The sequence below is a fragment of the Trachemys scripta genome, chromosome 5 (genome assembly GCF_013100865.1).
Source record: "Trachemys scripta elegans isolate TJP31775 chromosome 5, CAS_Tse_1.0, whole genome shotgun sequence".
In the NCBI taxonomy this organism is placed as follows: Eukaryota; Metazoa; Chordata; order Testudines; family Emydidae; genus Trachemys; species Trachemys scripta.
Window position 1 is genome coordinate 31,614,882 of NC_048302.1, and position 15,432 is coordinate 31,630,313.

The 15,432-nt window shown below is 39.4% G+C and overlaps 1 protein-coding gene across 5 annotated transcripts in view; it reads right to left on the minus strand.

The window, feature by feature from the left end:
- COL25A1 (collagen type XXV alpha 1 chain) overlaps nucleotides 1-15,432 on the minus strand; it is a 414,275-nt gene that overhangs the window by 120,914 nt on the left and 277,929 nt on the right. For all 5 annotated transcript variants that reach the window (XM_034772163.1, XM_034772162.1, XM_034772161.1 and 2 more), the window contains exons 7-8: nucleotides 4,683-4,754; nucleotides 3,635-3,742 (exon numbers count right to left, since the gene is read on the minus strand). In XM_034772163.1, the coding sequence (XP_034628054.1) occupies nucleotides 3,635-3,742; nucleotides 4,683-4,754 (180 nt within the window). The remainder of the gene's footprint in view (nucleotides 1-3,634; nucleotides 3,743-4,682; nucleotides 4,755-15,432) is intronic.

Sequence of the window (15,432 nt, forward strand, 5' to 3'; positions counted from 1 at the left end):
AGCACGTGACAGCTGCATGGATATATATATTATTATGATCACTGGCTGCTAAAATGGCAGGTAAAAATTCTTCCTGGTAACATGATGGGCTTCAAAGAGTTGCTAGTTGTTTTTCAATCTTTTAATGGGATAATTCTCTGAATTCAAGATCTCTTAAGTACCAAATATCCTGTCTTCCAGTCCCCAGTTCTAATGAACAGACAACATTCCTTCCCAGCAAACTGCAGTTTTAAAGGAAAATTAAGTAATGTTGTTTTGCATATGTATCCCAAGACCTGCTTTTTTTGTCATTCAAAGTAATTTACAGCTACACTTGAGTAGGTTTATAAATGACTTTGCAAAGTAAGTGATGTTGTGGCCATGTCAGTTGCAGGATATTAGAAAGACAAGGTGGGTGAGGGAATATCTTTTACTGGACCAACTTCTGTTGGTGAGAAAGACAAGCTTTTGATCTTAGCTCTGTGTAAGCTTGAAAGCTTATCTTGCTTACCAACAGAAGTTGGTCCAATAAAAGAGATTCCCTCACCCACCTTGTCTCTTTGCAAATTAATGCTTTGCTAAAAAAAACCTAGGCTTGATATTTTCAAAGCCACACCTCTCCTATTAATTTCTATGAGAGTTGTATGGATAAATCCCATAGTTGGCTTTGAAAATCTCAACCTAGAATTTTTCCAAACTCGGTCTCATACTGAGTAGGTCAGAAGAGGAATTACTGTTCTGCTGACTGATAGGAACCTTTTCATTTGCTCTGCAGTGGTAAAGAAGACACTCTATTTTGTGTAACAAAACTGATGGGTTTTATCTAATCTTATTAGATGTAAAGGAGGCAAAGCAGAGCCAGAGTTGCTTCAAACTTTCTCAGAGCATGCTAGAGGCACCCAATTTAAATGATGCTAGAGTTTCAGAAGCACATTGTTATATTCTGGGACATAAATACTGAGAAAGCCCCAGAGTAACTGCAGTGAAACCTGATTTCTCATTCCATTCCCTTCTGAGGATGCATGCGGTACTGAAAGTTAGGTGTTGGTGCAACTGTCCAATATGGCCGTTTCACGTGGGAAGATAAGATAAGGCTGGTCCATCATTGGCCAGTTTTCTTTTAAATACACGTAGTTGCAGAGGAGGGCACATTGCTGATCTCATTAACGGTTGCTCTAGTATGGAGTTTGCTGATGATGGAGGGGTCTGTGTCCTCTAGCCTGGAATTCTGCAGTGTCTCTTTTCTTACACTCTCTAATCACTGCTTTGTTGGATGTGTGAGACAAGGAAGATGAATCTTCAGCTCAAAGATCCATTTGTATTTAAATATCAGAAACAAAGGTGTCAGTCAGGAAGAGGCCATGTAGCCCCTTTACAACTCTTTCCTGTCTGACTAAATATAAATCAGTCAGCCACAGAAGAACAAGCCCTGGTGTCAGGATGCCAGGGATTCATTTAGCAGAAATCAGGAAATGTCATTCCCATGAGCCCGAGGGCTGAGTTTGTGTCTACTCTGGGAAGAGGGCAGCCTCAGCCAAATACATACAGCAGTAACTAGTGAGGGAGTGCTTATCTCTGAATTGTGGCAACCTCTGCTGCTGCATAACTTGGGAGACCCACAGAATTTAACTAGGTCATCATCTGACTAGGTCCAGTCCTGCAAGGTGCTGATTCTGCAAAGTTCCACTGACTTCACTGGGAAACCCACTTAGGCTTTTGAAAAATCCCACTAGGTGCCTATCTGCATCTTTTTAGGCACCTGAATACATTTGAAAATCTGGCCCTCAGGACCCTAAATAAAATATAAGAAAACACTGATGTTACATACACCTGAACTATATCTAAATGGTTTATTTACACAGAATGCTAGAAAAGGAAATGGAATAGTTCTCAGACATCCTAGCTTTCTCTGACATTGACACACTGTTGCTAAATTGTTCTATCTTTGATGAATGCTTTGCCACTGGGTAGGAAGCAATTTGTGCATATAGTAAATGGTTGCTGCAGGTAACTATTCTCAACTGTTATTTTTGTGCGTGTCAACTTAGTGTTTGTTAAAAGTGCCGTATTGACTGCCCTAGGAATTGAAGGCCTTTATCCACAGGTATAGAGGAATATAAGTGTAAGGTTTCACAGACTGTCCCATTAAAGTGCCTTCACTGTGGCTTGGAAGGACTGCAGAAATAAAAGGGTAAATCAGTCCCTGTGCCTACTTATTCTCATTCTGCTCCCTTTGCAAAAATCAAGTCACATTATAATCAGTCTCGCTCTCCATCATTGTTGACCTTCCCCAGCCTCTTGTGCATTATCCAGAGAAAATTATAGTATTGGAGTCAGACAGAGGATTCTGATCTCACTTACACAACTGTAACGCAGGAGTAACTCCACTATGTGAGTGGAGTTGTACCAGGGTAAGGGATATCAAAATGAAGTCCAAAGTTTCTTTTTGACAATGCAGGGATAGTGCATCACTGGCAGAAGTGAATGGGTGGCTGAGATGAACCTTAAAGAATGGAAGGCAGCAGATGTATACAACCTTTCACAGTGTTCTTCTAACCAAAGGTTTTCAAGGCAACTCTTGCAAGGTTTTTTGGACTCAGACTTCTAAATGCCAGGTCTTGTTGGGTTTTCCAAACAAGTTTTAATAGAGCTGAACTATTATTGTTATGTTATGTTCTATAATTTTATACAGTTAATATAACGTAGGATGAGGCACTCAGAATGAGATCAGAACATGAGCTTGGATGTATTTTCCTTTTGGTTTTACTTTTTACCAAAAAAAGGACTCTTTAGGAAACGTTTATGTCTTTCTGCCCTGGCCTCACATGTGGAACCATGAATTTTCCTTCACAATGTTGATTTTATGTCCCATAGGACTATGAAAATGGAAGTGTGTGTGGGGGGGTGATCTCCTTAAAATAAACCTAAAGAGTTTAGTACATCACAAAAATGTAAAATCATGAGCATTTCCAAGACTTGTTAAAAATAGGGCCAAGTGACTTTTGTATTTATGTTTTAATTTAAAAAAAGTTTTGTCAGACCTCCAACAATAAAATGCCAAAAAGCTAAAGGCCTGATTCTTCCTCCCAAACAAATGATGACTGTGAGTACCGCCACTGAAATGTATGGGACTTTCTGATGAGCAGTATACTGCTCAACTTGAGTATGGATGGCAGAATCAGGCTCTGAGAATAGTGTACAGAGTTTAATAATCTGTTTCCTCTAATTTCATTTTTTAAAAATATTAATCGTCATTAGGGAACCAGAAGTCAAATCAAACACACAATAACCTAGATTCAAGTTTAGCTTTAAGTGAGGGGCTGTGTGGAAACATTCTATTCTTATTTGCAAAGAGGCTGCCCAGCACTGCAATAATTAGAATATCAGGGAACAATTCAGAAAGGTCAGGAACCGAGAGAAGCAATTTTCACGACTGGGAGTCATGATATCTGGATGCTGTTCCCAGCCTGGCTACTTACTGACTGTGTTGCCATAAGCATGTCATATAACCTGCCTATAGTTCTGCTTTCCATTGATAATATGTGAATAATAATATTTCCCATCCCACAGGAGTGTTTCTGAGTTTAAATTTATTCATGCTTGTAAAGCACTCATATACCACAGTGATGCCACTATATCCTCTAGGCTAACTCACCGGTACTCCAGGCATCCCTCGGGGGCCATCTTTGCCAGTGTCTCCTGGAGGACCTCTGGGTCCTGGTGGCCCTGGAGGACCAGGGGGTCCAGCTTGTCCTTGATCACCCTGAACAGGAGTCAAGAAAATCATCATCAGAAAGTTGTTTTCAGATGTACAAAGCCCCACAAAAAGGCACCGATTTACCTATAACAAGTTCCTGATGGGCTGAAATAGCTGCTCTGAGCAGGATGCTTACTTTGATCATAGATGGAGATGGGTCTTAAACAGCTTCTTCATTTCTTATGGCAGAGATTGCACTTTGCCTCAAAAGACTAGTGTGCTGCACCTGTACGGTGCAACCAGCCAATACAGTCACAAAGAGTGAGGCTCAAGTTCCGAAACTGCGTGTCCAATAGCAGGATTTACACTGATGGTTAGTATTGCCTTGCAAAACTCTACTCACCCAGTTTCCCAAAGCAAGTAATTGATTTGGAAGAGCAGGTATAATTTTCACTTTGTGATCATCATGATCATAGATTCATAGCAAAGACTGAGTGAGTAGGTTTGTCTGAGAGTTGTTATATTTTCAAAGTAATTTTGCAAAGCTCAACAATCGAGCACTGGTAGAGTTCTAAAATGATGGTGAAATATAATTGCCTTGCTGAAAAGTTGCATACTATATTTTATCTGTTTTCAGTAGCTGTTTGATAATGATAAGTAAGTGGCTACTTTTATGATTTAGATACACTGATTTTGCAATAACTTAATTTACAAATTGTCAAAACACATTTCTTTCCTTTAAAAAAATAGCATTTTTTATTCAGTTTCCAGAAGGCAAACTACTGTAAGAAGCCTCACTGGCTGAATTTTAACTATGAACTTTTTAGCAAAGCTTTGTGTAGTTTCCACTGCTATTTTACACAAACACATTTCACAAAAAATTATTTGGCTCCAAGACATTTTTCAGATTAATTACCCACTAAAAGAAGGCTTATGACAAAAAGTACAGTATAGAGTAATATTCAAATGTAAAGAAGAACCAGACTCCAGTGAGATTAAGCACTACCTTAATGAGGCGGCGTTTAATGAGCTGCTGATCAGCAGAGAGAAACCCATGATTGATTTTAGGAAACACCATCTGATCAGGCAGGTGAGGTCAAAGGTTGAAGTTCAGAGATGAGAGAGTTGAAGAATAGACATCAGAAGGCCCCAAGAAAGAAATAAAGATATGTACATTAGATTTATAATAGCTAATATAATATAAACTGGTGCTTGTGTCTGATAAAATCTGTGCCTTTTCTTTTAAAGGAGTTAACATCTAGATTGACAGGATACAAGATAGAAGCTTTGTTACTTATGGATTGATTGAAGGTAACATAACACAAGTTTTCTTCCCAGCAAATCTTCTAGGCATCTCTGAGTTCATCAACATTTTATAATCCTAGGGCTATAAAATCAGCACATTTCTTACATGGTGGTCCTTCAGCAAAGATTCCATAGACAAAGCACCAATTCAATTTTCAGTCAGATTTTCCAACCAGCATATTGTGCCATGAAGAATGGTTCCATTTTAATGATATCTGAAGTCCAGGCATACCTAGACTGTTTAAATCCTTCCGGCTTCATTTACACATTTTTCAAAGTGTATCTGCAAGGGTACAGTTTAAACTACTGGTGCATGACACATAAACAGATAATTGAATCTGCCTGTGCTCATTAGGTGCCTGATGAACAGTACTTTGACATTTTCCATACTCCTGTATGTCTTAATAAAGCACGGTTATAACAAAACTTCATCTACAAACCAAAATGCCCTTCCAGAGTATGTGTGATGTGGATGCTAGGGTAGATACTAACACACACAGAGCTGGATTCTAATCTCACTCACGCTGTATCTCAGGAGTAATTCCACTGGAATAAGTGGAGTTACAGCATGAAACCCGAGTGTGGTGAAATCAGAATTAGGTCCATAATAAGTAAGATGGGCTAATTGGTATCCCATGGCAAAATTAACTATTCATGCGCACTCTTATGCTGATAGAGAGACCTGACTGAACTGGTACATGTCAGGCACAAACCTTGACGGTGAGGATCTGATTACTGTGCAGAGCAGCAACTGTGGGGAAGCCTGGCAGACCCTAGGGACACAACATAACATGGGACCAAAACAACACGACACAAAACATCACACGGACAATTTACTAATGGACAAACAGAACAAACACTGTGTTTAGTACATCCCACTGCCTATCAACAGCGCTGCCTGTCATATGGGAAACAGAACTAGGTGTAAGCAATATATCAGAGATTTGGCTGATTATTTTGAATAAAGAACATAAAGGAATTTTAAAGAGAAAAGCCACTTAGCAGTATCAAATATTATTATGGATAATTATGAACATTTGACATCTGTTAGGCTACAGTTGGCTGAGGTGTAAGCCATTTTCAACCAACATATGTTATAGTACTTTTAGAGAGGTACGTGTACAAAGCTCTGCCAAGAGATCACTGCGAAACTTGAAAGACTGAGAGCAGATCCTGAAATGACTTTGAATTATTATGCCTTTAATAGTCTGTTTAACATATGACATTCAGCACATAAACTGATAGTATATACACAATAATACACATTGAACAACGGTCTTCTGCTAGACCAGGAGTAGTCAGATGGCTGAGTTCAACATTCTTGACATATACAGCAGTATCTCCACCTTCAGGACAAAAATTCTGCTCTCAGATCCCCCATGGTGGATCTAGCCTCTCATATTCTACTCTCCCTGCATGTGCAGGACTCTCATCGTATTGATGAAGGAAGAGAAGAATACCAGAGTTGGAACCAACTGAGAGGATGAGAGAGGTGAATTCTGCACCCAATTTACACCTTTCCAGTATTGCATTGGAGGGTGGGAGTTAGACCTGTTAACAAAGGGAAAAGGCCCCTCTCTCTTCTACAGTTGATCGGTATATTTTAAACAAAAACCTCTTCTATCCTGTAGCACAGTATATTATCTAAAGCATCTCAAGGCACTTTTAACCTGACAGAGGCTGTAAGCCACAGCAGGATTTTTTAACCATTATAAATAGCTGAATACCACTTCTGTTTCCGCCCCCCTTTTGAGCACAGTGATTTAAGATTTTTCTTTATAAATAAAGTCATAGGAATTTTCTAATGCATGTAGCATTTCTCCAATGGTACATTTAAATCACATCTTAAGAACTGGGATGTGACACTCCTCTCACTTTGATTTCATACCGAGGTACCTCTATTGACTTCAGTGGAGTTACTCCTGATTATACCAGTGAAGTGAACAGAGACTGACCCTAGTACTGTAGTGCAACAATACAAAGCAAACTTTATTGGCCTTGCTACTTTCTGCTACGTTTAGGGTATAGAATTTTTGAAAGAACAGCATCATCCTCTTTTTATGTTTTTTAAACAAGCTAAAAACATCTAAACACACATTGCTACCAAACACAGGAATGATGCATAATTTTGAAAACAGATGTATTTAATTTGCATTTGTCTGATTATGGAATATGAGTTTAAAAAGTTATTAGATGGTAATATGCCAGAATCTTTACATCTGTGACTCATTAGCTCTACTATGCACATGGTCCATTCCTTTTCTTGACAAAACTACAATCCTTATGTAATGAAAACAGGTACAAACAAAAAGCCAACAAAAGAGCTAAAACCTGAATAGCAGTGATAAATATTAAATCTCACTTATTAGAAAAAGGATAAATAGAAATCTTTTAACAGCTTCAGTTTTACTCCGTAGGCTATACAATTACAACATGATAATGCACATATTTTCATAGTTAGCTCTGAATATAATAGAATAGGCTTGAAATTTGGCAATTTTTAAAATATTAATGGAAACTCATATCAGTGTTGATTTATTCCCTTCTGAATATGAACCAGACCTGTGGATGAAATAGAAAAGGAGATTTTGCTCTGAAAAGATGCCATTCTGCTCAAGTCAAGAGCTCTGAAAGGCTCAGGCTTGTGAAAATTTTGTGCAGCCCTCTAAAAAGGTTCATCTGGAGCTTTGCACATACCCCTCTGGCATACTCAACCCCTTCCTACTCCCATAGGGGCACAAGGTGCTTCAAAAGTGGGTAGAAGGGAGTGAGGATAATGGTTCCTCCCCCACATAGTGTCCTCTGGAGCTAGCCAACCCTATAAAGATATTAGGTGGAGCCTTGTGAAAGTGAGCAGAAATGGGTCTGCATGCCTGGGAGCTCTGGGAGGCATTCCACCTTCTCAGGTTCAGCACACTGAGTCTCTCAAAATTAAACGTATTAAAAGATCTCTCTTTTTCACAAAATACATTCTCCTCCTTCTTTCGTCCTTCGGCTATACATATAACCTTCAAGAGCTCCTAGATCTGTTTGGGGTTTTTTTCTAACTAGAGCTCTTATCAGGGATGGATTCAAAGTTGTTCAGTGATGGATTATTTTGTTTATTTTGTTTGAGTTTTAAAACACACATACAAAGAGCACTCATTCCATACTCTGCATTCCCCTTCCAAAAATTAGGACACCACAATAAGCAACAACTACACTGAACCACTAAGATTCATCGACAATCACAGTCTGAATTCATTCCCATTCCAGAACTCCATTAGCTCACAACATCCAAATATGCACACTGTCACATCCTCATCCCAACCCCTCCACAACAGCCTAAGCAGAACAGGGAGCTTTGGAGCATGCCCACAGCCATGGAATTGCACAGTGCATAGGGCCCTGCTTACCAACTTGGAAACATATATCGTGGCTGTACATGTATGGAGGAAACTGAAGAATGTTAGAATTTGCTGATGCTTTTCCTTTCCTCTAGAATTTTCACTCCAATGTAGTAACTGTTCCTGTTATATTCATCATATTGTAGTCTAACTTCTTCAGTGGAGGAATTCCCACCAGCAGTCCCAGAATACATTCTGGTGGGAATACAATACACTCTGCTCATTGTGACAGTCTACATAAGGTCACAACTTATTTAAGATATTTTAAAGACCCCATCATAATTTTACTGCAGTATTATAAATGCAGTAACAGTATGAAGTCATTATTACTAGCTTTATATAATGCTGCTGCATATACTGTATGTTGACTGTTGGATGGTAAATGTGACAAAGTTTTCATTAGTGAGACAAGGTAGGTGAGGTAATAGCTTTTATTGGACCATCTTTTGCTGGTGAAAGACACAAGCTTTCAAGTTTACACAGAACTCTTCTTCAGGTGACCTGAAGTAAGCTTGAAAGCTTGCCTCTCTCACCAACAGAAGTTGGTCCAATAAAAGATATTACCTCGCCCACCTTGTCTTGCTACTATCCTGGGACCAAAGACAGCTACAACACTGCATACGAAGTCTTGCTCAGGCTTTTTCTTGTGACCTGTCAATAAACCCATGCTGCACAAGCTTACATGTTCCTGTGAAGACGTGGTAAATGAGACAGGAATTACCACCTGCTGCTCACTTGCACTTCCTAAGATTACAGCCAGCTGCTGATATTTCACATCAAATCACACAGGCTTCAGGCCAGAGTGATTCTGACACTCTTTATGGCTGACTTCCCTCCCCCACCCACCACCTCAAGGTCTAATTAATCCCTCAGACCAAGTGCCAGTCCTGCAGCTAATTATTGTACCTGCCCTGGGGAATACAGTGTCCAGGATCACTCTGTACTGTGCCACAGACTCTCAGCAGGAGCTCTTTTATACAGTCCCTTTCATCACAACTGCTGCTTTCTCCATCACCAGAATTCTGCTAACCTACACAATGCCCTGCAATGAATGACAAGGATTGTGGGGTTTTTTCACATACACAATAATATAACTTTAATACATTAAAATTATGCCACTGTTAAGAGTTAATATAAACTCAATAGAAACCTGATATTTAGCAACTAGCACAAACTAATTCTGGCTAGAGATGGGTTGTTACAAAAATATTATTTTCTATGATTACTATACTTTCATATCAGACTCTGATTGAACTACTTTGTTTTTAGCATTAGATGAATTTCCCATAACACAATATCCTCTCCAGAAATAATTCAATGACAAGTATATTCTAAGTGGGAACATGTTAATGTAAACTGCAATCTAATTGCCTACATCAGGGGTCGGCAACCTTTCAGAAGTGGTGTGCCGAGTCTTCATTTATTCACTCTGATTTAAGGTTTCGCATGCCAGTAACACATTTAAGGTTTTTAGAAGGTCTCTTTCTATAAGTCTATAATATATAACTAAACTATTGTTGTATGTAAAGTAAAGAAGGTTTTAAAAATGCTTAAGAAGCTTCATTTAAAATTAAATTAAAATGCAGAGCCCCCGGAGCAGTGGCCAGGATCCGGGCAGTGTGAGTGCCACTGAAAATCAGCTCGCGTGCCGCCTTCGCACGCGTGCCATAGGTTGCCTACCCCTGGCCTACATAGTAAATATGCCACAGTCAGGCATAATGTGAGTTCCAATGAACAATCTCAACTTGAACTACATGAACTATCCTGTCTAAAAACAATGTCTCAGAGCCAATTCAGCACCCACTGAACTCAGTGGGAAAGAATCCCATCGACTTCAACAGGGGTTGGATTGGCTCCTGTGTCTGGTTTCATCTGCAACCCTTATCAAATGGCACTCCATTTCTGAGATGTGAACTGAATTGGATAGGATCTTAGTAAGCAGAGGCCTCCTTCCTGGACACTCTGCTCAAAATTTGCAGAGTCTTGGCTCATTCAGTTTCTATTCATTTCATACTGCAGTGTCTGAACAGATAAATGGCACAAAGTGCATTTAAAGTATTTATTAGAGCTGGGTGAAATATTCATAATGACTTTTATTTGATCAAATTTGTCTATTTTAAGTGTGCAATACTTCATGGTAATTGAAACAATTTTACAAAATGTCAACATTTTGAGGTGAAATTTTGTGTATAATATTTTTCACAACCTTGAGACTAGCATGGGCACGCAGTGGAAATCACGTTGAGAGAGCCTTTCTTACTCCTGCCCTTCTTGCACCACTGGTAAGGGGACAACTACAAATTGAAGACACTGCCCTCAACCATTAGACCAGTCATGCTAGCGTTCTAATATAGGGGTTAAGTACACTGAATACTTCCCCAGGATGTCACACCTGCAGCTGCCCTCTCCCATGGCACCCCAGGGCCATGACTTAAAAGGCACAGTCTAGCTCTGGGTGGTTGTAAAAAAAAAAAAAAAATCAAAAGGCCATTTTTGTGAATTTTGAAAGAAGAGATTCCCCAAGCCCACATTTTCTAATGGATGAAACGTAAGGCGGGCAGCCTGGAGAACTTGAGTCCTGTTCTCCCTCTTCTACTGCTTACATTCGCTGCGTGATTTTCCACTCTGCTACACTACTTTTATGTGGGTGTAACTCTACTGACATAAGGGGAGCTACAATGGCATAAAACTGGTGTAGCAGAGTCTATAATCAGGCCCGTTTATGTAGGTGGTAAATATCTTTGATTCCATTTTACAGATAGGGGAACGGAGACTCAGAGAAGTTAAATTACTTGCTCAAGGTTTCACGGTAAGTCACCGTTAGAACCAGAATGGGCCCTAGCCTCTCTGCAGTTCACTAGAGCACAGTGTCTCCCAGACAAACCATTGAAACTTTCTAAGCCTCAGTATTGACACCTAACAAAGATAGTTTAAGTTACTCCTTTATTTACATATGATGAGACAATGCAAAGATTAAAGGCTTGTCTACATGGGAAGTTATACCACTACAGAATAAGGTGTAAATTTAAATTGCTATATAGTTATACCAGTATTACTCCCTGTGTGGACACATTTATTTGGAATAAGAGTGGCTTTTTCTGGTTTAGCCTAAACTACTTTCAAAGAGACATAACCTACACCAGAAAAAAGCACTCTTCTGTAATACAAGAATCCACACATGGAGTTATACCACTATAAGTATAGTGGTTTAAATACCGTAAAACCTCAGAGTTACAAACAACAGAGTTACGAACTGAACAGTCAACCACAGACCTCATTTGGAACCGGAAGTACACAATCAGGCAGCAGCAGAGACAAAAAAAAGCAATACAGTACAGTACTGTATTAAAGATTAACTACTAAAAAAACAAAGAGAAAGCACCATTTTTTTGCAGAATACATTTTCAAAGCTATATTAAGTCAATGTTCAGTTGTAAACTTTTGAAAGAACACCATCATGTTTTGTTCAGAGTTCTGAACATTTCAGAGTTACAAACAACCTCTATTTCTGAGGTGTTCTTAACTCTGAGGTTCTACTGTACTGATATAACTTTCTATGTAGACAAGCTCTAAAATTACTTCATCTGAAAAGGAGAAGAGCTAGAGGGGACTTGATTTTGAGCAGCTAAATTATGGCAAGTATAATTAAAACTAATCAGTTCCTCTCTTAAACAGACAAAACAAGAAGAAGAAGACACTAGGTGAAATTAATGGCCAGTACATTTAGAACAAATAAAAAGAAATACTTCTTTATGTGGCATATAGTCAGTCAGTGAAAGATACCCAGGAAGTCATCAAGACAAATATTACAATGTGGCTGGATTAGATAATTTTATGTCCATATAATACTGTATATGATAAGAATGCTGCATTAGGGCATAAATTAGTTGCAAGCAGGGTTCAGAAAACATTGCCGCATCACATCATTAATTAACATACATTCTTGAGAGCTTTCATCATCTCCTAAAGAACTGGGTGCTGGCTACTGATTGAAGCAGGACCCCAGGTTAGATGAATAAAGGGTTTGATATGGTATGGAAATTCCTACTCTGGGGACCGATACTCTTCTGACTGAAATTAATGGAACTTCACCACTGACCTCAGAGGGGAAAGAATCAGGCTACTGGCCGGAAATACATTATAAGGTGGTTTTGATGCAAGGTAACGACTAGTGATTTATTCTTCAGTCTCTAGTTACTAACCATTTTCTGATTTGTCATCAGAGAGTATATAGTTGGATTAGATCCTGCACCTATTAAAGTCAACATGGGTTTACTGCTTAAGACCATGTCTACACACAAGCTGCTGCACCAGCGCAGCTGTACCAACACAGCTGCACCGCTGCAGTGCATTTGGTGAAGATGGTCTATGCCGACAGAAGAGAGCTCTCCTGTCAGGATAAAAAAACCCACCCTGTGAGTGGCATAAGCTATGTCAACAGGAGAAGCTCTCCAGCCAACAGCACCGTGCACAGTAGCACTTAGGTCGGTGTAACTTATGTTGTTCACCGGGGTGCAATATTCACATCCCTAAGCGACGTAAGTTTGCCGACATAGGCGGTACTGTAGACATAGCCTTACTTCAGTGGGAGCAGGATAGACCCAAAGTGTTGTTTTTACTCTGCATTCACTGGAAACATATTAACTAAAGCTTCCGTACGTGTATTAGTCAATCGGGCTTACAAACTATTTGATTTTTTCCCCCAAATACTCCCTCAACAAGCAAAACTTACTGATATCTTTAGTTTCCATTAAATATGGAACATTTATAAAGCTCTTCTCTAACAGAGTCTAAAATGTAATAGGCAAAAAAGTGATTTGATTTTAACATATAATCAGGACATTTTTTAATTTTAATGAGCTTGCTGTCATCATGCCAACTTCTGTCAATACTGGAAGAAATTAAAACAGTTTTCCTGCACTTAAGTACAGAACCTGTAAAGCATCAATTGTAACACAGCTATTTCTTTTCCCTAAGCAATACATACAGCAGCAAGTAAGCAGCAAATTCATTAAAGGCAAAGACAAGGGAGGCAAGGGTTAAGCAAATAGGAACATTGCATTACTATCTGGGCCTAACTGTTTTAACAGAGCAAAAGAATCTGTTTAATCATTCAAGTCAACAAAGGTTAAGATAATAAAATAAACTTCTGAATGCCTTGCTTTTCTGGAACCTAATCTCTCCTGCTGAAGACATTTTAAAGATGCTATCAGTTTTGTGTAGACCCAGCTGTTAGGAAAATTTACTTGAACACACCATGAGGAGAAAATAATTTTATGAAAGTCGTTATGTATGGCTCCTGGGTGGCTTGTTATTGCACCTAACTCCCAAAACTAATTTAGAACCAGCTGCTGGCTTATGATTTTTAGATCTGATAAACAATAAATCTCTCATGTATCAGGAGTGAATGACAGAAGCTGTTTATTATGTCATTTGCAGGAAGATGATAGAACACTGATTAAGATACTGTGCTGTAGCTGATTAGCCTCTGCACATTCACTTCTCAAAGCCTATTTTCATTAATTAGGCTTCAACCTCTGCTTGGACAATAAATCCTTTGCAATCTAAAGGTGGCAGAGTTCCTTAAGTAAAACTAATTATGAAATCTTCAAAGGCTTTGCTAGTTTCTAATCTAATAATTTTAAATTGAAGTGGAGTTGAGCAACTGGAACTGAGCAATGGCTCAGTATCAGCACCTATTTTAATAGCCCACAGGCTAAAATACATCAATTTTAATTTTCAATGTCATGGCTCAGTATAGCAATGCAGACCGCTACAGACATGTTGTGAAACAAGCATCTTCTACAAAATGGAAATAGATTCAGGAGAGTAACATTGAGCCTCTTACACTTGTGATTGGAGGAATTCTAATTCTGCAGGTGACCAAAAAATCTTGTTCAATCAGAATTTTTAAAATAAGTAACAAATTCATAAGAAGTTAGGTACAAATATACGTGTGCAGAAAACAAACTTACTAGGGAAGATTAAACAGTTAGGGTAGGACTTTCAAAAGTGCTCAGCACTGAACCATAGAATCACAGAATATTAGGGTTGGAAGGGACCTCAGGAGGTTAGTCCAACCCCAGGCTCAAAGCAGGACCAATCCCCAACTAAATCATCCCAGCGAGGGCTTCGTCAAGCCTGACCTTAAAAACCTCTAAGGAAAGAGATTCCACCACCTCCCTAGGTAACCCATTTCAGTGCTTCACCACCCTCCTAATGAAAAAGTTTTTCCTAATATCCAACCTAAACCTTCCCCACTGCAACTTGAGACCATTACTCCTTGTTCTGTCATCTGCTACCACTGAGAACAGTCTAGATCCATCCTCTTTGGAACCACCTTTCAGGTAGTTGAAAGCAGCTATCAAATCTTCTTTTCTGCAGACTAAATAATCCCAGCTCCCTCAGCCTCTCATCATAAGTCATGTGCTCCAGACCCCTAATCACTTTTGTTGCCCTCCGCTGGACTCTTTCCAATTTTTCCACATCCTTCTTGTAGTGTGGCACCCAAAACTGGACACAGTACTCCAGATGAGGCCTCACCAATGCTGAATAGAGGAGAATGATCACGTCCCTCGATCTACTTATACAGCCCAAAATGCTGTTAGCCTTCTTGGCAACAAGGGCACACTGTCGACTCATATCAAGCTTCTCATCCATTGTAACCTCTAGGTCCTTTTCTGCAGAACTGCTGCCTAGCCACTCAGTCCCTAGTCTGTAGCAGTGCATGGGATTCTTCTGTCCTAAGTGCAGGACTCTGCACTTGTCCTTGTTGAACCTCATCAGATTTCTTTTGGCCAATCCTCTAATTTGTCTATGTCCTTCTGTATCCTATCCCTACCCTCCAGCATATCTATCACTGCTCCCAGTTTAGTGTCATCTGCAAATTTGCTGAGGGTGCAGTCCACGCCATCCTCCAGATCATTAATGAAGATATTGAACAAAACCGGCCCCAGGACCAACCCTTGGGGCCCTCCGCTTGATACCAGCTGCCAATTAGATATGGAGCCATTGATCACTGGCATATCTCTAATCTTATTGGAGTTAACAAGGCATGCCAACACT